Below are 25,435 nucleotides of genomic sequence, written 5' to 3'. Positions count from 1 at the left end.
TAAGGCATTCAAAATCAAATACTTTAACTACATAGCAAGTTTGAGGCTAGCCTGGGCTACATGAGAGAACCTGTCTAAAAAAACAAAAGCTCCAAGTGATACCACTGAGATACTTTCTCATTCTGAACGGCCTGCCCGGGGAGAAAGCTGGACCGTCTCCAGCCAGGAGGGAAGGCGGAAGGGTGGGTCTCAGGAAGACCCAGGAAGGGGACTGGTGGGACTGTAAAGTAAGTAAGAAAGGTCAGATTAGGTAGTATGATTTGCTAACCCCCCCCATCTAAGCAGTCTAACCCCCCCAAATCCTAATAGCATTATGAGGGCGGGAACTTAACTACCCGTGTTCAGGGGTGGGGCCTTTGGAAAGTGATTAGGTCATTAGTGTGGGGCCACTGCAGTTGAACCCTGGTGGCTTTGAAGAGAAGAGAGACCACCGTATGGTGCCACATGAAGCAGTCCAGGGGGCTCCCCAAGTGTAAACCAGAATAAACAGCTTGTCTTTATAATGTAGCCCCGGGCATTTTCCTAAAGTGCAGACGTCTGACTGCTATATTAGGATGTTTGATCATCACAGTAGACTGGGATGGTGGAACACATCAGGTAGGCCGTGAGTGCCGGGGACAGAGAGAGGAGCCAGTGCTGGTCACACAAACGCTGAGACCACGCTGTGTGACAAGATCCAGGATTCATTGATTGGGAGAGAAGATGCTGTATACCTTCCTTGTATGTGCCCAAGAATCGGTGTTCAAAGACCGGCCGGCTAAGGCTTTAGAAAAAGTGTAGGGGCCAGCAAGATGGCTCATGGATAAACAGCACTGGCTGGCAAGCCTGGCCCCGGAGTTCAATCCAAATGTAAAAGGAGAGAACTGACTCCCACAAGCTGTCCTCTGACCTCCACGTGTGCCTTGTGGCACACACCACCACCCCTAAGTAAATAAAATGTAATTAATTTTTTTAAGTAAAGGAAGTAACTTGCCAAGACAAACCGACAGTAGGCAGACAGCCCAGATAGCAATGCAGTGCCCTGAGAAGAGCCCCTGCATCCGGACCTGAACCCCCTTCCTTCTGTGTAAACTCCATTAGCTCCCCGGGACCCTGAAATGGGGAACCCTTCAACTGCCAGGGCTCTCCTTTCATAATGACACCGCGGCTTCCTTCATTCTAGGGACAAAGTAAACCAAACAACTTTAAGGGCTGTTGCCTATGTTTGGTTAGCAAAATAGCTCCTAGGAGGACTGGTAATTACAGTGATTACATTTCATTTTTGCCCAGGCATGCCAGATAATTGTGCTGGCGGTGGAGGAGCCCTGCTGCCTGGCACTGAAAAGCCCTACTCCAAAGCCAGGGTTCCTAATAACCGCAATGAGCAAAAACCCCTTGTCAAAAGAATGTCATCCATGATGCAATGGCTGGAGCTTACCAAATGTCTCCTTCCTGTTTTCCTTTGCTCAAACTTCAGGTCTGCAAGTCGCCTGGCAGTTGCCTTGAGAAAACAAGCGGAGCTGGGGCAGTAGCAGAGGGCATGAGGTGGCGTGCCACCAGGTGGGACGGCACCAGGAGGGAGGCATCGGTTTTCCCGTCTTAAGTGATTGGGCTCTGGGACTCAAGTTGAAACCGATGTCAACAATATCTCAACTCTCCCAGTAGTCAGGAAACTTGGACACGAGTGGAATTTTCTTTCCTTTGGGTAAATGTGTCACAGTCCAATGCTATTGCGACAGATGGAAAAATCCTATGTAGAGCGCGCGGCAGCAGCCTACTAGGCAAATAGGAAGCACTCTGAGGGGCCACGAGGCACCCACTGGGGCGCTGATGCCACCTCTTCTTGTTTCTCAGTTGCCTACTGTGCACTTCCTGCTGAGACCGTTTCTGTTTGAGTTTCTCGGTTGTAAAACCCCAGACTTCACCAGCAAAGGGTGGGGGTGGGGTGGGGGGTGGCTGCAGCAGGGAGTGGAAGGGCGTGCCCTACCGCAGCGTCCAAACGACCCTTCTCTGCCATCCGCACAGTGCCAGAGCTTAGCAATAGTGCATGTGCCTTACAGGGACACTAAGTGGTTCTCACGGTCTTGCTGGAACCCAGAGCCACATGGGTGACCACAGTAGCTCTCTGTGCATGTTGTCACTGCACAACCTAGATAAACCAGGATGTCGCCAAGCTGAGCCTTCGTTGCACCCCTCTTCCCACTCTGCAGTGCTCTCGCCCTGTCCCCACCTCTCCACGCTGCCAACGACAGATGCTGGGCATCCCGTAGTGATACTCTGCTAGGAGCGGCGCTCTCCCACGCTCAGATCCGCCCACCTGGGTCCCACGGGGATGATTGCACTTTGCTGGGGAGAGGACCCCATAGATCTTGGACGAGAGGTAGGTCCCCACCCAGCTCTTCAGGTCACATGGTCCGCGGCGGGACCCACGGGTGGGTCACATGACGGCGGCGGCGCAACGTTGCCTAGGCAGCGGCTGCGGGCGGAAAGAGGGAGGGGGCCAATCCTCCGCCCTGGCCTGGCCACGGGGCCAGCCGGCCGGCCGCGACACAGACGCCAGCCACAAGCGGGAGCTGGGAGCTGGAGCCAAGTACTGAGGGCTGGGGAGCCAGGGTGAGTGCTTGGGGTAACGGTGGGAACGTTCATCCTTCTTTTGTCTCGGAAGGGTCTGAAGAGGACAGGAGTAGGTCCCCTCCCAGCTAGGGGGCGCGGAGAGGAATTGGATTAGGGACACTGAACAGGGGTGGAGACGGAGCTTCTTCGTGGGCAGGCATGGGATGGAGAGAAAGGGACAGAATGACCGAAGGGCAGAGTGGTGGCCCCGTGACGCCAATCCCTTGATACCCTTCATAGGGTGCCATGTCAAAGAACTCAGAGCTTGGGGCTGCCAGCTGATTCCCAGGTCCTGCAGTTGCAGGGACTTCCCTGAAGTAAGGGACAGGAGTGCAGGTGGCTGATTCTGGCTGGCCGCTGCACCTCTCCTGTGCGTGGGTGACAAGAGACATTTCCCGTGCCCCAGATATTTAGAGGAAGTTAAAACAAGCAGACTCCATAACCTGCTGCCTGGACTGCTTAAAACAAACCTGACAAGAGAACGGCTTGTCTAGCAGTCTCGCCGGTTTATGGGGTTTTTTTTCCCCTACAAGACCTCATCTTCTGCTCTCTACTAAAAAAAAAGGTTCAGTTTGCCTAGCAATTCTTAGAGCTGATGCTGTCTGACAGACATGGGCTCCATCTTGTCTCAGCGCTCCCCCTCCAGCCTGAGCTTGCAGTGTGTAGTGGGCCAGACTCTGCTCCTCCCCCTGGGGCAGGGGTTGAACCAAGATAGGCCCTAGGAGTATAAGGAATGGGCTTGAGGCGGGGCTGATGGCGCATACCTATAAACCCAGTACTCAGGAGATGAAGCAGGACAGTCCCAAGTTCCAAGTCAGCCTGGGCTACACAGCAAGACCCTGCCTCAGAACAAAACCAACAGTAGAAAGGGGGTGGGGGTGTGTGTGCTGCAGATGTGGTTCAATTAGCAGAATATTTGGCTAGCGTGCAGGAAGCCCTGGTTTCAGTCCCCAGCACCATGTAAGCCAGGTATGTAATTGCAGCACTTGGAGCTGGGAGCATCCAGAGTTCAAGGCTATCCTTGGTTATGTTTTGGGTTGGTGGCCAACCTGGGCTACATAAGACCCTATCTCAGAAAGAAAAAAAAAGGAAAGGAAAGGGAAAAGAAAGTAAAATGGATTTGAACCTCTGGGCTAATCACAGTGGAGGGTGGCTCGTCATTGGACCTGCAGGCCTGTCTCAAGATGCAGAGGCACGCAGCTCTTCATGCCCACCCCAACCACTCTAGGACTCTCTGCATAGCCCAGCTCAGCCACGCTCTCAGACTGCAGCCCGGGGCCTTCCTCATTTGTGGTCCCTTGGGTAGCCATCTTCTTTACCTCATGAATCCTTTTGGTCCTTTGATCCCCTGGCACTGGAGTCACAGATGGTGCTAGGACTGGAACCTGGGTCCTCGGGAAGAGCAGCCAGTGCTCTTGATGGCTGAGCCAGCTCTCCAGCCCCTCCGAAAGCCATCTCCCAGCACACCTCCAGACCCTAGCATTGCTGGAGAAAGTCCACAGTAGCCCTACTCTGTGTCTGCACCTAGCCCCAGGATGCAGCCCTAGGCCCCAAGAGTCTACTGTCTCCTTGTCTGTCAGCCAGTCTTCCTGCCCACCTTCTGGAGGAGGGTAGCCTTCCTAAACTTGGCTTCATTTTCTTGCCTCTCAGAACCCTCCATGTGAGCAACATCTTGTCTTGGATTGAGGGCCAGCTTTTGTTTTTTGTTTGCTTGAGATTTTATTTTTGCTTATATATGTGTGTCTGGGGGGGGTATGTACACATGAGTGCAGGTGCCTGTGGAGGCCCCTAGAGGGCATCAGACCTCCTGGAGCTAGACTTACAGGGCAGTTGTAAACTGTCTGACTTGAGTCCTGGGAAGCTCTGTCTGGTCTTCTGCAAGAGTGGTATATGCTTTTACCTCCAGTGTCCAAAGGGTCTGTCTGTGCCACATTGCCTCTCTACCCATGTTTCTATGCCCTAATGTGGTATGCATGTGACAGCCAGCCAGCCCTTCAGTCCCCCATACCCCCAACCGCTGAAGCAGGTAGCTAACTGGATTAAGAGTGTTTCCCACTTGTCTGGCTCCCCTTTGGGGCATGAGTTCTTCGAAGACAGAGATTCATTCTCTTGTGGGGTTCATTCTCTTGTATGCATGGGTTGGTCCTGGAAACCTGACTGGAGCAACAAGGGAATGACGAGGGGACACACAGATCCAGGTACAGAAAAGCTGGGATCAGGCGGGCTGTGCTCATTCTGATATACAACAGCCTGGTCCTCAGTGAGTTTATTATGTATAGCACGAGGAGAGGATGTCTCAGAAGGAGTGCAGCCACGTGTATCTCTGTCCCCTACCTCAACCTCCGAATCTTCTGACACTGCACCCTACCAAAGGTTTCAAAGGATTGGGGTCACAGCCCCTCCCAGGCTGCAGCCCTCATGGAGGAGGAAGCTGCAGTTGCCGGGCTTTGCACACTGGTCAATCATTTATAAACATCTGCTTGGCCATGCCTTTGAACTCACCTGGAGGAAGGCTCTGCCGGTTCCCACGGGTCTGAGGCCTTGGCCCTTGTCAATACAATGTGTTCGCTCAGGACTTCATCAGCTCCTTACATTTCCACTCAAGGCTTCCTTGGTTCCCCATAATTTTTGTTTAAGTTTTGTTTTGCTTTGGTTTTTATTTTGAGAAAGGGCCTCCTACAGCCCAGACTGGGCTTGAATTTATAGCAGAAGATGGCCTTGAACTCCTAATTTCCCTGCCTTGTCTTCCCAGAGCTGGGATTTCAAGTGTGCACCATTCCACCCAGTTTTCTACCATGCTGGAGATTCAGCCTAAAGCTAGGTAATCCTTTTACCACTGCGCCACACCCCAGCCCCTCACTGGGGGATTCTAGGCAGGGGCTCTACCACTGAGCCACACCCCAGCCCCTCACTGGGGGATTCTAGGCAGGGGCTCTACCCCTGAGCCACACCCCAGCCCCTCACTGGGGGATTCTAGGCAGGGGCTCTACCACTGAGCCACACCCCAGCCCCTCACTGGGGGATTCTAGGCAGGTGCTCTACCTCTGAGCCACACCCCAGCCCCTCACTGGGGGATTCTAGGCAGGGTCTCTACCACTGAACCACACCTCAGTCCCTCACTGGGGGATGCCAGCAGGTGCTTCACCACTAAGCTACGCCCTCAGGCCCTCCAGCCCTCCTTCGTCTTTGATGTGTTAGAACGGTTGTGTGAGCACCCATGGGGTACTGGGGAGTGAGGATTGCTTTTCACAACCCTCTACTATTTTCTCCAGACTTAAGGCTTCATTTTGTGTTATGTGTGTGTGGGGGGGGGAGTCCATGCTCATTTCCAAACTGTGACATGTTCAGTCATTGGAGCTAACCCATGGAATGATGAGAAATATTTGTCTGAATCTCCTCCCAGGGAGGAACATCCTTGAGGAGGTAATTATCCACAGTGCTGCTCCTGCAGGTGTGGTGACATGTGACCATAGTCCTCAATTTGTCATTCCTATAAACAGGCCCGGAGGCCAGGTGTGGTGGCACTCAGGGACAGAGATGGCAGACCTTTGTGGTCTACATAGCAAGGTCTAGGCTAGGCTAGCCAGAGAGAGTCTCTTAACACACATGCACAAAAACAAGAAGTAAAGATATTGCTGCCACTGGCTGTTCCCTAGAGGGACCACAGATCCCTGGAGACCCTTTGGTTGGCCAATAATAGCTGAGGATCTTCAGCTTGCTTTAGAACAAGGAAGAAGGCAAGACAAAGGACCCCTCCCAACTCCTGTCGTCCCTTTTGGTCCTCTTAGGGAGTAACATGGAGAGGTCCTTCCTTCGCTGCTAATCCTCACAAACACCCCAGCATCTCATGGGACCATGGACTCGTGCCCTGATGTTTTGTTTTCTTTCTTTTAAATTGCATTTTACTTATTTTGGTGTGTGCCACAGTGCCCCTGTCAGGATCAGAAGACAATGGCAGTAGTCAGCTCTCTCCTCCCACTGTGAGGGCCCCAGGATCGAACTCTGGTCCTGGGCTTGGTGACAAGCACCTTTCCCCACTGAGCCATCTCACTGGTGTGTGTTCTTTCTCTTCCTGCCCCCCTTTCCTTCCCTCCCTCCCTCACATCCATGCATGCACACACACACGCGCACACACGCACAGCCTCACTCTGCACGCAGCCCACACTGGCCTGAAGTTCTCACTCTTCCTGACTCAGCCTCCACAGTGGCGGGGATGAGTGGCCTGTATCACAGCCCACCTGCCTGTGCTCTAAGCCTTAAGTAGGCTTTTCCTGGGGGCCTGGGAGCTCTGAACACAGGAGTTATTGTCTGATGCCAAGCCAGCTGCAAGGTGCCTTTGCCCTCAGGCTTGTCCTGAAGAGATTACACAGCCGGATCCCACCTGGGGTGTGCTGCCACAGGCTACCCTGAGTGAAAGGGGCCCGATGCCAACACTCAGTTAAATAGTGGGGACATCTTTTTTGAAGACTGATTTTTATTATTTCAATTGTGTATGTGGGGGGTGTACACATGAACACAAGTGCCCACAGAGATCAGATTCCCCTGGAATTACAGGCAGTTGTAAGCCGCCTGTAGTGGGTGCTGGGGGACTCAGGTCTTCAGGAAGAGCAGTTCTGTGCTCTTAACCACTACGCCCTCTCTCTGGCCCGAGTCATACATCTTAACACATCACCCCTGAGCTTCATTCCCACGCCATCACCAGACCCAAAGTCTACTAGGAGGGAGCCCAGAGATCTTTGATCTGTGTGTCTCTTTGAAGCGTGCGGTGTGGGGGTGCACACCCTTGATCTCAGCACCTGGGAGACAGAGGCAGGCGGATCTCTGTGAGTTTGGAGCTAGCCTGGTCTACGTCGTGAGTTTCAGGACAGCTGGGAACATAGAGAGACCCTGCCTCAAAATAAAGCATGCTGGTGTCAGTTGATGGATCCTCTCCCCCACTCCCTTTTCTTCCACCCCTCCTTCCCTTTGTACAGTGAGACAGGGCCTCACTGTGTAGCCCTTGCCGGGCTCCTCGTAAAACACAGCTCTTTCACACGTCTCTGCTTTGAGTGCGTGTAAAAATGCACATTCCGTAGTACGTGTGTGGAGGTCAGAGGACAACTTGTGAGAATCTGTTCTCTCCTCCCACAGCACAGATTCCAGCGATCAAACTCAGGACATCAGGGTTGGTGGCAAGGCTGCAGAGCTGTTTCTCTGGCCCTCACGCTGTCACTTTGATACAGGGTCTCCCATGCAGTCCAGTGCAGAAGCTAAAGAGATGGTTCAGTTAATAAGAGCACTTGCTATGAAAGCAAGAGGACCTGAGTTCAGATACCCAGGGCCTGGATACCTGGGTAAAAGCTGGACATGCGCATCCGCCTGTGATCCCAGACTGCAGGGCAGCGGCAGGGGTGTCTGGGAACATGAGAGCCTGTCTCAAAAATTAAAGTAGAAAACAGTAAAGGACAACACCTGATGTCCTCCTGTAGCCACACACATACACATGCATACACAAATGCATGCACACACACACAAAATCATAGTTCATAGCATAGCATGGCCATCAACTTTATATCTTCCTGCTTCAACCCACTCTCATTTTTCCTTTTGATAAAGACTTCTATTTGCAGCCTGGGTTTGGCTCAATTTAGAAAGTCGCTATAGGTTTTGGAGGTGACTTATCATGTTTAAGATTAGATTTGAGAAGCTAGTAACTAGCGAGAAATACCCCACCCTCACATTGCAAACAGCTCTGGGTCTTCAGGGACATTGTGTTCAAGCATCCAGCAAGTAGCTGGGTCTGGTGGACAGGCCTGCAATTCATGTGTCACAGAAGTTGAGGCAGAAGGATCAACCTGAGTAACTTATCAAAACTGTCTCAAAATAAAAGGTTTAAAACCAAAAGTGAAAAAGAGCAGAAGGGGCTGGAGAGATGGTGCAGTAAAGAGCACTGGCTGCTCTTCCAGAGGACCTGGGTTGACTCTCAGCACCCACATGGCAGCTCCTGGCCATCTGGCCTTTTCTGGCCTCCGTGGGCACCATGTATGCACACGATACACAGATAGATGCACGTGCTAGCAAACGAGGGAAGTAGGGGGGAGAGTTTGAGCAGAAACTTTAACTCATGCTGCCTAGAATCCCCCAGTGAGGGGCTGGGGTGTGGCAGTTGTAGAACAGGTACCTAGAGTGCCCCAGTGAGGACAGAGGCATAGCTTAGGGGTAGAGTATTTGTGTAGAATCTACCAGTAAACGATGCGGACTCAGGCAGCAGCACTCTACCACAGAGCCCCTTCCCCACTGCCGACCCCTAGCTCTTTCTAAATGTAACAGTTCCCCGTTCCTTGAAGACAGCAGCAGTCAGGGGAGTCAGTGGGTACTTTCTGCCAAACTTTAAATTCTAGTCACACAAGTAGACTGTGTCCTGAGTTTCAGGAGTGAGGTGGATCCAACTTCACAGAGCAGCACCATGGCCATGGAGCTGCCTGGCATTGCATGCTGACCCCTTCTCTGCAGGGGGCCCTGTGTTCTATCTTGAAGACTCCCTTAGAGTCCAGGGCCCCAAACCCAAGCTACCTTTAGACCCCATGCCTCTACCTTGGACTTGGAAGCCAAGCTAAGTGATGTAGGCCTAGAATTCCAACAGTCAAGATACTGAGACAGGGTCATGAGTCTGAGGCCAGCTTAGCCTACATAACGAGTCATTATCTCAGAACAACACAGGGCTGGGGACACGGCTCAGTCATAAAGTGTTTGCCATGTTCATCAAGCATGAAGGCCTGAGTCTAGTCCACCCATGTAAGCTGTGCAGGCAGATGCACCTGTACACCCTGTGCTGGGGAGACAGAGGCAGGAGGATCCCTGTGGCTGGGCAGTCAGCCACTTTAGCTGCCTTGGTGAACTCTAGATACAATGAATGACCCTTTCTCAAAAAAAAAAAAGTGCCAAAGAGTAGACTCCAGTGTAAACTCTGGCTTTTGTATACATGTTACCATACTCATTCGCTTGTACACATGCTAACAAATACACAAACACACATATGCACACATTGTAGGTTTGAGGTTTTTTTGTTTTGTTTTGTTTTTTGAGACAGTTTTTTTTTCCTGTGGTCCTGGCTGTCGTGGAACTCACTCTGTAGACCAGGTTGTCCTTGAACTCAGAGATCCTCCTGCCTCTGCCTCCTAAGTGCTGGGACTAAAGGTGTGCACCCCCACACCTGGCTAGGGTTTGGTATTTGTTTAATAAACAAAAATACAGGTGCAGCTCGGTTGGTAGGTGTCCACCTGACATACCAGAGGCCCTGGGTTTCCTGCTTGATGCTGCCTAACAGAGTGATGGCATGCGGGCCTTTGGTTGGTTGGTGGTGGAAGTGGAGGATCATGTCATTCTTGCCTCAGCACTGTCTCAAAAGTACAGCAGGAGAATTGTAGGAGGCCGCTTGTTTGTTCCTGCAGCTCTGCCCCCAAATAACCACACAGAAACTGTATTAATTAAATTACTGCTTGGCCCATTAGCTCTAGCTTCTTATTAGCTAACTCTTACATATTAATTTAACCCATCTCCATTAATCTGTGCACCACCACAAGGTCATGGCCTACCAGCAAAGTTTCAGCATGTCTGTCTCTGGCAGTGGCTCCCTGGCTTCTTCTAAACTCCACCTTCTTCCTCCCAGTATTCAGTTTAGTTTTTCCCCTGCTTAGCTAGGTTCTGCCTTGCTATAGGTTCAAAGCAATTTCTTTATTAATCAAAGGTATTCACAGCATACAAAGGGGAATCTCACATCACCTCCCCCAGAAGTTTAAATAAAAAGGAAGGTTTTAACTTTAACAGTAAGATTACATACAACAAAACAGTTACCAAGCAAGAATTAGTTACAATATTATATCTATTTTATCTTTTATCATAACTAAGTAAAACTATAATTATAACTATAAATTCTTCAGCTCCATCAAAGACTCCAGAAGGATATAATATTACCTAAGTAAACAGGAAGTGCATTGTAAATAACTTCCAAAACTCTAGAATTGACAGAGACATCTCACTGCCTGGATAGTCACCCAAGGTTCTTCTGTACCTTTAGGGATCCATCTTTAGCCTACAGGCCCATAGTATCCGTGGACTTTTCCATGAAGCAGGAAATATCAAAGACAGTTCTAGTTCTGCCTATATTGACAGTTTGTCAGTCCTTTCTTCTATGTCCTGTAGAATGTCTAGCAGACTCTTTTATGAAGCAGGGACTCCAGTGGACCATTTCGCCTTTAGGCCAGTTCAGCAGTCCTCTCTCTGTGTGTCCTGCATGTCCAGTTCATCAGACAGTCCAGGCAAGAGCAGTTTGTTGCCCAAATGGCAAACAAACTCCATGAAGAGCCTCTTCGATGCCCATTTTCCTCTTGAAGTAGTTGGTGCTCCCAGGAGCAGATGTGTCTCACTGTCACGAAAAGTTCTAAATTCTTAAAACATTTTAAATGCCATATTCTGTAGTCTTTGAAAGATTTGAAGAATCCTTATCCATCTGAAATACATCTCTGTACATCTAGAAAATCTAACTAACATGACTACAAGCTTGACTATTATAGATTACTCTCTATTAACCTATATTTCTTAATTATACATTATATTTTTAAATGAGCTACACAAACACAATTTATTAATCAAGATCAGCAATACATATACACAGTATAACAGAATTGACCATAAATTTGTATCAATAAACCAAGATCTATACCAATGCAAATTATTCATATCTATATCATATCCCCCTTTAAATGTAAAAAATAATTATAAACAATCATTTAGGGAATTTGGGCATAGTTCTCTCTAAACTACTTCCTACCATTTATTGGGTGTAGTATTTTTGGGGGTGTTCACAGTGATCTTCCGGGAGGCTCTTGGTCCATCAAACCACACTAGCCTGGAAGGATTCCACAGGTTCTCATCTTCTGTGGAAACAAAAGCAGAACCTCTTTTCTAAAGCAACAAATCTTTAGACCCAAATTTGGATGTCATGATACCTTTAGAACATATATGCTGGTTTAGCTTAGCAGTCATACAGTGAAATGTCTCTCTGTACTTAGCTCCTTCACAGAAAAAAAAAGAAAATACAATAGTGTACATAATCCAGACTCTCTGTGTGAATTTACCATCTTTACATGGCTTGTTTTTACTTTTTAATATTTATTTTATTATCTTTATTCTTTTATGTCTGTCTGTACTCTGTCTCTTTAAAGACTTTACTTTTTTTAAAACCATTTACTCCTTTTTATAACTGTCTATACTCTTTTTCTTCTCTCTCCCAAGCCTATGTACATTTATCCAACACTGTGACCCATTTAGAGGTCTTTGTCTTTATTTGTCTTTCTTGTGTATTTGTCTTTATTTTCTTTATTGTGTATTTGTAATTATTTTCTGACCAGAAATGCTTCTTAAAATGCTAAGTCCTGGGGCTGGAGAGATGGCTCAGAGGTCAACAGCATTGCCTGCTCTTCCAAAGGTCCTGAGTTCAAATCCCAGCAACCACATGGTGGCTCACAACCATCTATAATGGGGTCTGGTGCCCTCTTCTGGCCTGCAGGCATACATGAAGACAAAATATTGTATACATAATAAATAAATATTTTTAAAAAGTGCTAAGCCCTTCTTATTAACTTAAATGGCGCCATTGCTAGGGGAAATATAGCACTGTCTGCTTGCCCCACCCAGTCCAGCATGGCGGAGCTGTTTGCTCCCTCAGAGCCATGCTCACAGCCCCGTTTTTAGGCACACAGCCAGTCTATGTTGCCATTAAGCAAGTTATAGCACTCTCTTCACAAACCCCATTTAGATGCTCCATATCCAGGCCTCCAGAAAGAGTCAGAGTTTGTGCTGGCAGCACAGCCCAGAAAGCCAGCATTTCAAAACTGTGTCTTTTTCTGCTACCACTGAATCAGGGAAACCTCTCTTAAAGGAGCTGCAGCATGCCGCCGCCACCTAGCAAAGCCCATTCGGGAAAATAAATTCGGCTAAACTTTGTTTTTTAGTGTCTAGAATTCCTTTCCAAGCCCTCTCAGGTTTTTTTTTTTTTTTTTTTTTTTTTTTTGGTTTTTCGAGACAGAGTTTCTCTGTGGCTTTGGAGCCTGTCCTGGAGCTAGCTCTTGTAGACCAGGCTGGTCTCGAACTCACAGAGATCCGTCTGCCTCTGCCTCCCGAGTGCTGGGATTAAAGGCGTGCGCCACCACCGCCCGGCCCCTCTCAGGTTTTATGTGGATTTAGATAGCACACGTTGGAGCACCAGTTTGTTGTTGAAAGGCCGCTTGTTTGTTTTCTGGCTGCTCAGCCCCGAAATTATCACAGAGAAACTACATTATTTAAAACACTTCTTGGCCCATTATCTCTAGCTTCTTATTGGCTAACACATCTTAATTTAACCCATCTCCGTTAATTTGTGTATCGCCACATGGCTGTGGCTTACCAGAAAAAGTTCCGGTATCTATCTCCAGTAGGGCTTCATAGCTTCTCTCTGACTCCGCCCTTTCTCCCAGCATTCAGTTTAGTTTTCCCCACCTAGCTAAGTTCTGCGCTGCTATAGGTCCAAAGCAGTTTCTTTATTCACCAATGGTATTCACATCATACAGAGGGGAATCCACATCAGAGAATTGAGATTTTGGCTCTTTGCAGGGCTAGCAAGATGGCTTAGCAAGCAAAGGGGTTGCTGGCAACTGTGACGACTGAGGTTTGGCCCCGGAGAGCCATGTGGTGGAAGGAGAGAACCAACCCCTACATGTTGTCCTCTGACCTCCAGATGCACGCTGTGTCAGGTGAATGTTTGTGTTCGTGACACAATCACAAATTAAAATATAGCAAAAGCATTTAGATCATGGTCTGGAGAGTGGGCTCAAGGATTCAGAGCTTTTCCTGCTTGTCCTGAGGACCGTTCAGTGCCAGTGCCACACCTGTCTCACCGTCATTTGTTTCTCCAGGTCTGTGGCTCCAGTGTCCTCTGCTGGCACCAGGCAAGTGTGTGTACACACACATACCACACACATAAAATAAAGATCTCCAGGTCCGTGGCTCCAGTGTCCTCTGCTGGCACCAGGCACATGTGTGTACACACACATACCACACACATAAAATAAAGAAAATGGGTTTTTGTTTGTTTGTTTGTTGATTGGTTGGTTTTGGCTTTTCAAGGCAGAGGTCTCTGTGTAGCCCAGGCTGGCCTCACACTCTGCCATCCGCCTGGCTGTGCCTCCCCAGTGCTGGGATTAAAGGTATGTGACACCACAGCCAAGCTAACAAATAAATCTAAAACAAAGCCTGGGGCTGGTGAGAGGTCCCAGCCATTAAGAATGCTTGCTGCTCAACCGTGAGGAATGGAGGCCATTTCCCAGCATCAGCCTAACAAGCTGGGCATCCTGTGTATGTCTGTAACCGCAGCTTTGAAGAGGGCAGAACCAGAAGGAACACTGGCGCTTGCTGAATTCCAACTTTGTGGAGAGATGGTGACCCCTAAATTTAAAAAGAGACCCCCAAAGAATAGGCAGAGTGATAGAGAAGGACATCCGCTGCCGTCTTCTGGCTCCACACATGTACAGGCACATGTACCCCCACACACGTGCACATACACTCACAAAGGCACACACACATAGATAGGAAATAGTACCACATGGCAACTCACAACTGTCTGTAACTCCAGTTCCAGGGTACCCGACACCCTCATGCAGGCAAAATACCTTAAAAATACATGTAAAAGGGCTGGAGAGATGGCTCAGAGGTTAAGAGCACTGGCTGCTCTTCCAGAGGTCCTGAGTTCAATTCCCAGCAACCACATGGTGGCTCACAACCATCTGTAATGAGATCTGGTGCCCAATTCTGGCCTGCAGGGATACATGCAGACAGAACACTGCATACATAATAAATAAATATTTTAAAAATACATTTAAAAGGGCTGGAGAGATGGCTCAGAGGTTAAGAACATTGCCTGCTCTTCCAAAGGTCCTGAGTTCAAATCCTGGCAACCACATGGTGGCTCACAACCATCTGTAATGGGGTCTGGTGCCCTCTTCTGGCCTGCAGACATACACACAGACAGAATATTGAATACAGAATAAATAAATATTTAAAAAAAATACATTTAAAAAAAGTGGGTCCTTCCCACTTGGAATAAGAAATAGTAATATATATTTAAAAAACAAAAACCACAAAAGGCTTCAGACTCTGGGTTTTGTACAAGAACCACCTGAGATGCTCTAACGTGTCCTGTCTTCCCTCCTCCAGCCTGGTTCCCACCATGAGTGCAGAGCTGAATGTGCCCATGGATCCCTCCACCCCTGCCTGCCCTGAGCCCGGCCACAAGGGCATGGATTACCGCGACTGGGTCCGGCGCAGCTATCTGGAACTGGTCACCTCCAACCACCATTCGGTGCAGGCGCTGTCCTGGAGGAAGCTGTACCTGAGCAGGGCCAAGCTGAAAGCCTCCAGCAGGACCTCCGCCCTCCTCTCTGGCTTCGCCATGGTGAGTGGAAGGGTGGGGGCTGGGCGAGCATTAGTCCCAGCAAATGAGTTTCCTGAGGTCTTACAGTGCTCCAGGGAGCACTCCTAACTATGGCAGAAGCCCAGCTCTGCGAGGAAAGTGGAGGAAAACATGAGGACCCGAGTTCACTCCCTGGAACCCACAGTGGAAGGAGAGATCCAAGTAGAGAACACAGCATGTGTGCGTGCTCTCTCTCTCTCTCTCTCTCTCTCTCTCTCTCTCTCTCTCTCCCTCCTCCCTCCTCTCTCTCTCTCTCCTCTCTCTCTCTCTCCTCTCTCTCTCTCTTCTCTCTCTCCTCTCTCTTTCCTCTCTCTCTCTCTCATCTCTTTTTCCTCTCTCTTTCTCTCCTCTCTCTCATCTCTCTTTCTCCTCTCTCTCCTCTCTCTCTCTCATCTCTCTCTTTCTCCTCTCCTCTCTCTCTCCTCTCTCTCTCCTTTCTCCCCTCTCTCCTCTCTCCTTTCTCTCCTCTCTTCTCCTCGGTCTCTCTCCTCTCCCCTCTCTCTCCTCTCTCTCCTCTCTCTCTCCTCTCTCTCCTCTCTCTCCTCTCTCTCTCTCCTCTCTTTCTCCTCTCTCTTTCTCTCCTCTCTCTCATCTCTTTCTCCTCTCTTTCTCCTCTCTCTCTCCTCTCCTCTCTCTCATCTCTCTCCTCTCTCTCTCTCTCTCTCTCTCTCTCTCTCTCACACACACACACACACACACACACAAGCACACACAGAGAGAGACTAAATACATTGATAAGCAAAGAGCCTGGGAGATGGCTCAGCAGTTGACAGCATTTGTAATACAAACTTGGGGATCAGGGTTCAGATCCCAGCAGCCCATGTAAATGTGGGTGAGCATGGTGACTTTCAGTAATTCCAGTTTCAGGAGGCAGAGACAGAGGAGATCCTCAGAGCAAACTGACTAGCAGGATTAGCCATGCTGCAGAGCTCTGGGTTGACCCTGCCTCAAAGAATAATTTGGAAGGGTGATTGAGAATGATTCCTGACACCAACCTCATGCCTCCCCATGCATGAGCACCCACACACATGTGCACATACACACACCAAGAGGGGTGGGAAGCACCTGAGAAATAAATCCTGAAGTTTGTCTGTGACCTTCACATAAACATGCATATGAGCACACTTGTGCACACTCACACATGAACACACACACACACAAAGCAAATAAAATGACTAATACTATAGAGGTAGACACAGAGTCGAGCAGTGGTGGCACACACCTTTAATCCCAGCACTCAGGAGGCAGGAGCAGGCGGATCTCTGTGAGTTCAAGGCTAGCCTGGGTTACAGAGTGAGTGCCAGGACAGCCAGGGCTGTTACACCCTGTCTCGGAAAACAAAAACAAACAAACAAAATAGCTTTGGTGAGTAAGGGTTACTGGGAAATTTTATGTTTTGTTGGCCCTATCTCAGGCCTCACCCATGAGTTTGGGAATCCGAGGAGCTTGAGCAGAGACTCGGGGACTATGGCAGGTGGCCAGCCCCCCTGGTGACAATGCAGCAATGCTTCTAGCCTGGCTTCTGGCTGCCGCCATCTCTCTAGAGTCACCCCAGGACAAGATCAGTTAAATCTGCCCCGCACCCCCAGGGAATTACCCCTGCTCTGTGCTGGGGTTCACTGCATAGGCAGTGACGTATTGCTTTAAGTCAAATAATAGCTTGTCTCCAGAGACCAAGATAAAGTAAACATCCTACATGGAAAGCCACTGCGGGGAAAGAGCATGCTTGGCTGTGAGTGGGCCACAGTGGGCGTGGACCAGACCACACAGGGTGGGGCAGAGGCCAACCTCCTCTGAGCAGTAACCTCTAGCAGTACTCGGGGCTTTTTTTTCTGCTTTTCTCTTTGTCCTTTTCTGTGATGTTTGTTTGTTACTGGAGGCCAAATGTAGACCTTTTTATTTTCTATTTCCTTCCTTTTGTCGTTCTCTAGGGCACTATTCAGATTTTCCCTTTTTGTGTCTAGTTTTAACATGGGTGTTGGGATCCAAGCAGAAGTCCTCAGGATTGCAGGGCAGACACCGTTTAACCACTGTGCCACGTCTCAGCCCCTAGGACTGCGGCCTTGAGCCTGCAGACCTCGGGGCTCTGGCACTGGCTACTTCCCCAGGGCCTTTGTCACCCCCCCCACACACACATCATTGTGCTGGTGAGCTCAGCGAGTGCAGTGCTTGCCTGGCTTGCACAGAGCCGCAGTCCCGCCCTCAGGAGGTGGAGGCAGGGGCAGCAGAAGTTCCAAGCTACCCTCAGCTACCTGGTGAATTCCGTGCTAGTCTGACCATCAGGGAGGAAAAGTCAGCAATTGTTGGGTGTGGTGTCAGTGCATAGCCTCAAATCCATGATTCTGCCTCAGCTTCCTGATTGCTGCAGCTTAAAGGTCTACATTACTGTGCTGGCTTCAAAGCTCATTTAATCTTCCCCAGGGCCTGCTGGTTACAGTTCATGTAGAGACACGGGGCCCAAACGAGGCTGTGGTCTCGGACAGAACATAGGACCCTCTGCAAAAGATGAGGGTCAGCATGCAATACCAGGCACCACCACGGCCACGCTGCAAACTGGATCCACCCCTCTCCTGATACTCAGGATGAATCAGCTTGTGTGACTAGAATTTAAAATTTGGCCAGTTTAAAACTGGCTCCCCCCCGACTGTCACTGTCTTCAAGGAACAGGGAACTGTCACGGTCAGAAAGAGCTAGGGCTAGGCGGCTGGAGGGGGGGGGGGGGGCGGCGGCTGCAGTCGAGCACTGCCCAGAGTGCACAAGGTAATGGTGTCCCACACCGTCATCCCAGCACTGGCCAGGCAGGAGCAGAAGGGGCGAGAGCTCAAGGCCCTGACCATCTTGGAGCTCTGTGTAGACTGGACTGACCCTGAGCTCACAGGGATCCGCCTGCCTCTGACTCCTGAGCGCTGGGATTAAAGGCGTGCGCCACCACATCAGATGCTGCCCTTAAAGCTGGGACTCATTCTCTCTCCCGCCGCCGCTGTGCAGAACTGCAGTTTCTTACCTGCTTCTCGTTTGTTTCAGTTTTGGACAGTTGAGACATTTTACAGGACCTTAATATTTAATGTGCCTATTTCCTTTTTTTTTTTTTTTATTATTTTCAAACAGGGCCTCGTGTAGTCAGGCCATCCTCCAGCTCAGATCCCCGCCTCTGCCTCCCTAGTGTTTGGACTAAAGGGACACACCTCTCAGCTCCTTTTCTCCCCCATCCACCCCCATGCTCCCCACCATGTGTGGTGCTGAGGATGGAGCCCAGGGCTGTGGATGGCTTCCAGGCAAATGCTGTACCGCTGAGCCACGCCCCCAGACAGATGGCCCCCTTCTCTGTGTGGCACAGGCTTGGAACTCATTCCCGTCAGCAGCTGTCATTTTTGGACCCAGGCCTTGAGACCATTTGGCTTCCCAAACTTTGGAAGAATTTATAGCACCTCACCCAACGAAACGCTCACCCAAACGAAAGCTGAAGCCAGTCGTGAGATTTCCAGACAGGTTCTGTGAAGCATCAGGCAGGGAGTCTGCCTTCTGGAGACAGGAGGGCCGTCTAGACCTCACGGCACTCACGGTCTTGAGTGCACCGGCAGGCCCAGACACCGTGTGACCTCAGTGGTCATGGCTGCCATGTCCTATTGTAACACTTCATTTCTACTGCGTTTGTGCAGTTCCCCCAGTACTGGTAGATGCTCCCAGAAGCAATTTGTAGATACCTTGAAGAACTTTCGTAGTACCCTTTGCGTCTCTTCTGGGAGTTTCCTCTAGTGGGCTGTTATAGCCCACCACAAAATGCCCCAGGGGAGGTAGAAAACAACCCTGGCCAGGTGGTAGTGGCAGTGCACGCCTTTAATCTCAGCACTGGGGAGAGGGAGACAGGCAGATCTCTGTGAGTTCAAGGTCAGCCAGAGGGAGTTCCAGGACAGCAGGACAGGCTCCCAAACCTACAGAGAAATGCTGTCTCAAAAAAAAAAAAAAACACAACCAGAATATTCAGTCTCTGCAAAAGCAGAGTCCCAGGCAGCAGGCAAAGACACTTGCTGCCAAGTCTGATGGCCTGAGTTCAGTCCTTGGAACCCACATTGTAGAAGGAAGAGAAACTACTTGCCGGGCGGTGGTGGCGCACGCCTTTAATCCCAGCACTCGGGAGGCAGAGGCAGGCGGATCTCTGTGAGTTCGAGACCAGCCTGGTCTACAAGAGCTAGTTCCAGGACAGGCTCCAAAGCCACAGAGAAACCCTGTCTCGAAAAACCAAAAAAAAAAAAAAAAGAGAAACTACTTGTGCACATTTTCCTTTCCTCTCCACATGCATGCTGTGGCACACACGTGTATGCACACATGCACACACATAAACACGGGCATACGTGCACACACATGTATACACACATGCACACACACCACATAATTAAATAAAAACTTTTTAAAAGAAGAAAAAAGCCCACAGAGATGGGCTGTGAGCCTAGGGGTTTTTCTTAGTCTGCCGCCATCAAAGCAAACTGTCACTCAGACTTCAGGGCAGCTGGGAGAAGCTGATGACTAAGGCTAAGGCCGAATTGGGTCCTGTTTATTTGTTTGTTTGATTTGAGACAGGGTCTCGTCATGCAGCCTTGGCTGCCCTGGAATCACTGTGTAGACCAGGCTGGCCTTGAACTCATAGAGATCCAAGCACTAACACTTGTTTTTTACAAGATGGATGTGGTGGCATTTGACTATAACCCAGCAGCCTTCTATAACCTTAGAGGGCTGAGGCAGGAGGATTGCAGAAAGTTTGAAGACAGCTGCACAAGGCTGGTCACCTGAGATCCATCCCATGTAAAAAAGCCAGGTGCCCTGGTGTGTGTCTGTAATCCTAGCTCCACTATGGCAAGATGGAGGGAGAGAGAGGTGAATTGACTAGATGCTCCCAGGCTGTGCTGGGGCATGCATGGCAGAAATATGACAGAGCTTGCCTCTAAACTAGGTGGAAAGAGAGAACCAACCCCTGAAGTTGTCCCCTGACCTCCAGGGGGTGTAGACATGCACGCGCGCACACACACACACACACACACACACATACACACACACACACACACTTACCACCATCATCATCAAGAAGGATAGCTTAGACCTAGGAGGTCCAGGTGGTAGCATGAAGGCCTCCCTTGAGCTTCTGCCTCCCAGGCTCCTTCTTTGACTTGTTTGCTTTCAATCCTTTGCTACCTGGGACAGGTTCCTCTTCGTCCTGGACTTCTCGCCAGCCTGAATTCCAACTACACCCTCCCTGGAGCAGTCCACAGCAGTGGTGCCCGGGGATGGTGCTACGGGCTGTGGGGGAAGTGTGAGCGGGAGGGACACGGAGGGTGTGCAGGAATGACTGCAGACACCGGCCACCAGAAAAAGCCGGGGCTTCTGGTCCCCATGTGTTTGTGTCTTTCACTTAGAAGTCACTTAGAAAACATGAGTTTGAGGCCAGCCTGGTCTACAGAGTGAGTTCCAGGATAGGGGGCAGGGGGATAGTGGCACATGCTTTTAGTCCCAGCACTTGGGAGGCAGAGGCAGGCAGATCTCTGAGTTTGAGGCCAGCCTGGTCTACTGAACTAGTTCCAGGGTAGCGAGGGCTGCACAGAGAAACCCTGTGTAGAAAAACAATAAAACAGACAGACTCCCCCATCTAGGGCTGAAGGCGTGCCTCAGCAGCACAGCCCTTGCCTAGCAGGCCCAGCGCACCCTCTATCCCCCATTGACGGCCACAGTGGGGAACACCCCTGCCCACCTGACACAACCCCCACTGTGCCCACAGGTGGCCATGGTGGAGGTGCAACTGGAGACACAGTACCAGTACCCGCAGCCCCTGCTCATCGCCTTCAGCGCCTGCACCACAGTGCTGGTGGCCGTGCACCTGTTCGCCCTGCTCATCAGCACGTGCATCCTGCCCAACGTGGAAGCCGTGAGCAACATCCACAACCTCAACTCCATCAGCGAGTCACCGCACGAGCGCATGCACCCCTACATCGAGCTTGCCTGGGGCTTCTCCACCGTCCTGGGCATCCTGCTCTTCCTGGCTGAGGTGGTTCTGCTCTGCTGGATCAAGTTCCTCCCCGTGGACGCCAGGGGCCAGCCGGGCTCCCACAGCCACACAGGCTGGCAGGCCGCGCTGGTATCCACCATCATCATGGTACCTGTGGGTCTCATCTTCGTGGTTTTCACCATCCACTTCTACCGCTCGCTGGTGCGGCACAAGACCGAGCGCCACAACCGCGAGATCGAGGAGCTGCATAAGCTCAAGGTGCAGCTGGACGGGCATGAGAGGAGCCTGCAGGTGGTGTGAGGACGGCGCAGCTCGCGGGAGAGTAACCCTCAGGCGGTGTTAGCCACCACGCCGCCGGCAGGAGTAGCCGAGGGGCTGCCAGACAAATCCTGGCTTCATGGGAACCACAAGCGCCACAGTGCGGGTTGCTGAGCAGACTGCACAGATGCTGCCCCGATTCTTTCACACTCCTCAGACGCATGAGGGTCTAAAGGGGTGAGGATACAACCATCTTATCACACAGACCAGGGGAGGAACAGGATCACGTGGCCCTGGGGACTTACTCCCTGGATCAGGGACAAGCTGAAAACCCTTGTCCTGGGAAAGGGGTCCCAGCACACCAGAGGTCACAGTAAATCTCAGACACCTGGGCCTTGTGATTGGCAGGCCAGCTAGAGGACTGGGGTTCAGTCAGTAGCTTGCCTAGTGTGCAGGAAGCTCTGGGTTTGCACCCCAGCACTACATAGCCAGGTGTGGTCATCCCAGCTTTAGGGAAGTGGAGGAAGGAGGATCAGGAGTTCGAAGTAGTCCTCTACTACATGGTGAGTTTGAGGCTACACGAGACGCTGTCAAAGACATGCACATGCATACATGTGAGCACACATACATACACACACACGTAAAGAACAGGCTGCTGGAGAGGGCAGAGATGAGCCCAAGGCTGGCACAAGAGTAACAGGGCTTGCAATGACACACAGGGAAACGGTGACTGATCTACGTACGGTTCAGCTTGGTGCTTTCCTCCAGCTCTGGAGACTATCACAGGGTGTCCAGGATCCTGGGGCACGCACAGCTCAACAAGGGTAACACATATCGTTGTTGGAATCAGGGTTGCCTGGTCATAGAGAGATGACCTGTGTGGGAGGTGTGGCAGGGCTGAGGAGAAATGTCCTAGAGTCCCCGGCCAGCGGCTCGCTGAGGTCAGATGGTGACACACATGACACACACCCCACACAGCAGGCTCCCACCCCCGAGTCACAGAACAGCCTGGACCGGCCAGCTCTGTGGACTCCATCAACACAGTGAGCAGTGTCTCAGACCGGCCAGCTCAGCTCCCTTGCTGCCTGTGGTCCCTAGACACTGAGAGGATAAACTGAAGGGGTTTCCTGTTTTAGCACAGCAGTTAGCCTGGTCTGGCCTGTGGGTGGGGCAGGGGCCTGCTCCAGCCTAACATAAGCAGATATTCCTTATGATAGCCCTGTTAACTGCAGAGAGGAGCAGAACTCAGCACTGCTGTGGGCCTGCCAGGACTCTGAGTGCAGGCCCAGCCCCCATGTTTGCACAGCTGTGCATGAATTTGGCATTGTCGCTGCAGCATCTGGCTACCCAGCTGGTGTTGTCCACGTCCTGCGGCACAGCACCAGCTTGCGTGGGAACTGCTGGGACACCCTGCTTATCCACGTCTGCAGCATTGCCTGGACTGGACTCCTGCAAGGAGTCTGTACTTGGTGCTGTGGGAGCCTGGAGACCCGCCTGGGGTTTCTGGAAATGGGTCACAGTGTTGAGCATAGGCTTCCGCACACAGAGGGCCCGGGGGAGCCTCTCGGAGAATCTTCCTTGTAAACTGTGACACCCTTTGGGGAACTAGGACATGGTGCCCTGTCTTTCAAAGCCGTGTCCTTCAACACCCTCCACCTCTGCAGACATGTCTTGAGACCCTTGAGGTCTTAGACCTCTGCTTTCCTGGGGTCTTTGGGAAGGGCAGCTTAGTTTGATTTGTTTTGCTGAAGAATGCTAATCATAGGCAGGCACGATGGCTCAGTGAGTAAATGCACTTGCCGCCAAGACTGGAGACCTGAGTTCAGTCCCCATCCTCGGAACTACACACAAATAAGTATAATAAGAAAAATAATTTACTATTAGAATCACTGTAAGACGGCACATGTGTCCAGATGGAATGAGCAGCTCCCACTGCTGGGCACCTCTTGGACAGCCATGTTGAAGGCTGAGGATGTCACTCAGTGGGTGGTCTGTTTGCCTGGCATAACAAAACCCTGGGTCCGATAACTAGCGCCACATAAACCAAACATGGCGGGACACATCTGCAATTCCTGCATTCAGGAGGTGCAGGCTGGAGGATCGATGGGGAGTTCAAGGTCATAATGAGGTCAAGGTCAGCCTGGGCTGGTCAGAGTTTGTATGGGGGGGGGGGGCGGCTGAGCAGACCAGAGTTCAATTCCCAGCATCCACATAGGGCAGCTCACAACTGCCTGTAACTCTGGCCTCTGCAGGCACCCACATGTGTACATACATACACATACAAAATAAAAAGGGGGTTCCTGTGGACGTTGGACCCGTCCTTCCCACCTACTTTCTAAGAGCATCCAGTGCTCATGGCAGTGTAGATCTCCTGTGGTCCCTCCTGCTGTCCCTTCCTGTCTTCTCAGTCTTCCAGTGCCAGGGCAGGGGACAGCCGTCTGTGTGTGAACAGTGGCAGAAGCCAGCAGCGCAGGCTGAAGGCGAGACGTTCACTTTCTGGAGGCATAACCTGATTTCAGACGTTGCTCTAACCACAGTGGGCCCCCTGGGGCCTGCACAGGCTGGCCCTAATTTCATCTGTCCAAGATGCAGCCCTTCCTGGTGCTCAAGGGACCGGTGTCCTCAGACACATCAAGGTCCTTCCCAACATGCCATACGGTCTCCCAGTACCCTTGACCACAAAGTCTCCAAAACCCAAGCATTTCCAATTAAGAAACTTCAAAGGCAGACTGTGATTAGCGTCTTCCGGGAAGGTCTACTGAGAACTAGCTACAGGAGCCCAGAGGGCCCAAGACTTCCTCTGTGCCACTATTTCTGCAGGACACTGTAGGTAAAGCCTGCCCTGAATTGAACTGAATAAATTGGTACCGCTTTTGAGAAATGTGTGCCGTGGTTCAGGGGCTCCAGCCCAGGGCCCGCTGCACTGCTGCCCCTCAGTCCTGGCATGAGAGCGCCTTACCTGGAGTCTATGCATCGCCTTTCATTGCTGCATTGACCTCGGGGCAGAGTGAGCATGGGACCTCCAAGGATGGGCAGGCAGGCTGCTGGGACCCAGACATACACCGAGTGAGGTCCCTGTCAGCTGCTCCCCTAGGGCACCTCACACGTGGCAGCGGTGCCTCCTCCTAGCTCCCTTTCTGAAAGCGGGGAGGGAAAAGACAGGCCCGATGTGGGTGGCTGAGCTCACCAGACTCATCTGGACAAGATCGTCTAAGTTTTACAGGCTTCTAGAAGGGGAGCCCCTGAGGTGTTGGCCCCTCGGGTCTCTATGGCCCTGGAGCCATTACCCAGGTCACCTACTGGGGCCACCAACAAACAAGACACTGGAAAGTTGCCCAGACATAGCGGCCCCTCCTAGGAAAGATGTTTTCTTCTTGGGGTATGCGTGTGTGCGTGTGCATGCGTGTGTGTGTGCGCGTGTGTGCATGTGTACGTGTGTGCATGTGTACGTGTGTATGCGTGTGTACGCATGTGTGCATGTGTACGTGTGTATGCATGTGTACATGTGCACACACGTGTGTTGTGTACGCATGCACATATACTTGTGGAAGCCAGAGGTCAACTCCAGGTGCCATTCTTCAGTCATCATCTTTGGTCGGGACAGCGGCTCACTTGACTGGAAACCTGCCATTTGGCTAGCTTGGGTGGCCAGGCAAGCCCAGGGCTCTTCCTCTCCCTGCCTCCCCAGTGCAAGGACAAGCACGTGCCACCAACTAGGTGCTTTAATGTGGGGATGTAGTTCATGTCCCCAGAAGCTCCTAGGAACAGTCTCTGTGCTTCAGTGTTCCTAATAACTTCGGCCCTCAGCCCGTGCAAAGCACTGGCATACAGGGAGTAGCTCCCCAGGCCAAAGGGTCCCCAAATTGTTAGGAATTTTTCCTAATGCAAGCTCTCTGCCGATGCAAATTCCTAATCAAGCCTAATCAAAACAAGCCAAATTAAGAAGTATCCAGCTTTAATGGGATTCTTGCGCTCTCGGGTGGGTGGCCCCAAGGGGGAACTGAGAGGCTGCAAAAGCCACCACCTGGAGGAAGAAAAAGAGACCACATGTTCCTCTTTTGGGAGTTCATTTAAATAACCTGTGGGAGTGGTCCTGAACACCCCCC

The 25,435-nt window shown here is 50.9% G+C and overlaps 1 protein-coding gene across 3 annotated transcripts; it reads left to right on the top strand.

Annotated features, from left to right (window-relative positions):
- Nucleotides 1-1,974: 1,974 nt before the first annotated feature.
- Orai2 (ORAI calcium release-activated calcium modulator 2) lies at nt 1,975-24,146 on the top strand. 3 transcript variants are annotated; one of them, XM_038345710.1, is made up of 4 exons: nt 1,975-2,359; nt 13,222-13,361; nt 14,821-15,058; nt 20,844-24,146. In XM_038345710.1, the coding sequence occupies exons 3-4, from the start codon at nt 14,834-14,836 to the stop codon at nt 21,369-21,371; spliced, it is 753 nt and encodes a 250-aa protein (XP_038201638.1). In that variant the 5' UTR covers nt 1,975-2,359; nt 13,222-13,361; nt 14,821-14,833; the 3' UTR covers nt 21,372-24,146. The 3 variants fall into 3 exon arrangements, with proteins under 3 accessions (XP_038201638.1, XP_038201639.1, XP_038201640.1); XM_038345711.1 differs by lacking the exon at nt 13,222-13,361; XM_038345712.1 differs by lacking the exons at nt 1,975-2,359; nt 13,222-13,361 and adding an exon at nt 2,517-2,592.
- Nucleotides 24,147-25,435: the final 1,289 nt, after the last annotated feature.

Source organism: Arvicola amphibius, chromosome 10 (assembly GCF_903992535.2).
Source record: "Arvicola amphibius chromosome 10, mArvAmp1.2, whole genome shotgun sequence".
In the NCBI taxonomy this organism is placed as follows: Eukaryota; Metazoa; Chordata; class Mammalia; order Rodentia; family Cricetidae; genus Arvicola; species Arvicola amphibius.
Note: the sequence above shows the minus strand (reverse complement) of the source record. Positions and strands in the feature narration are given on the sequence as shown.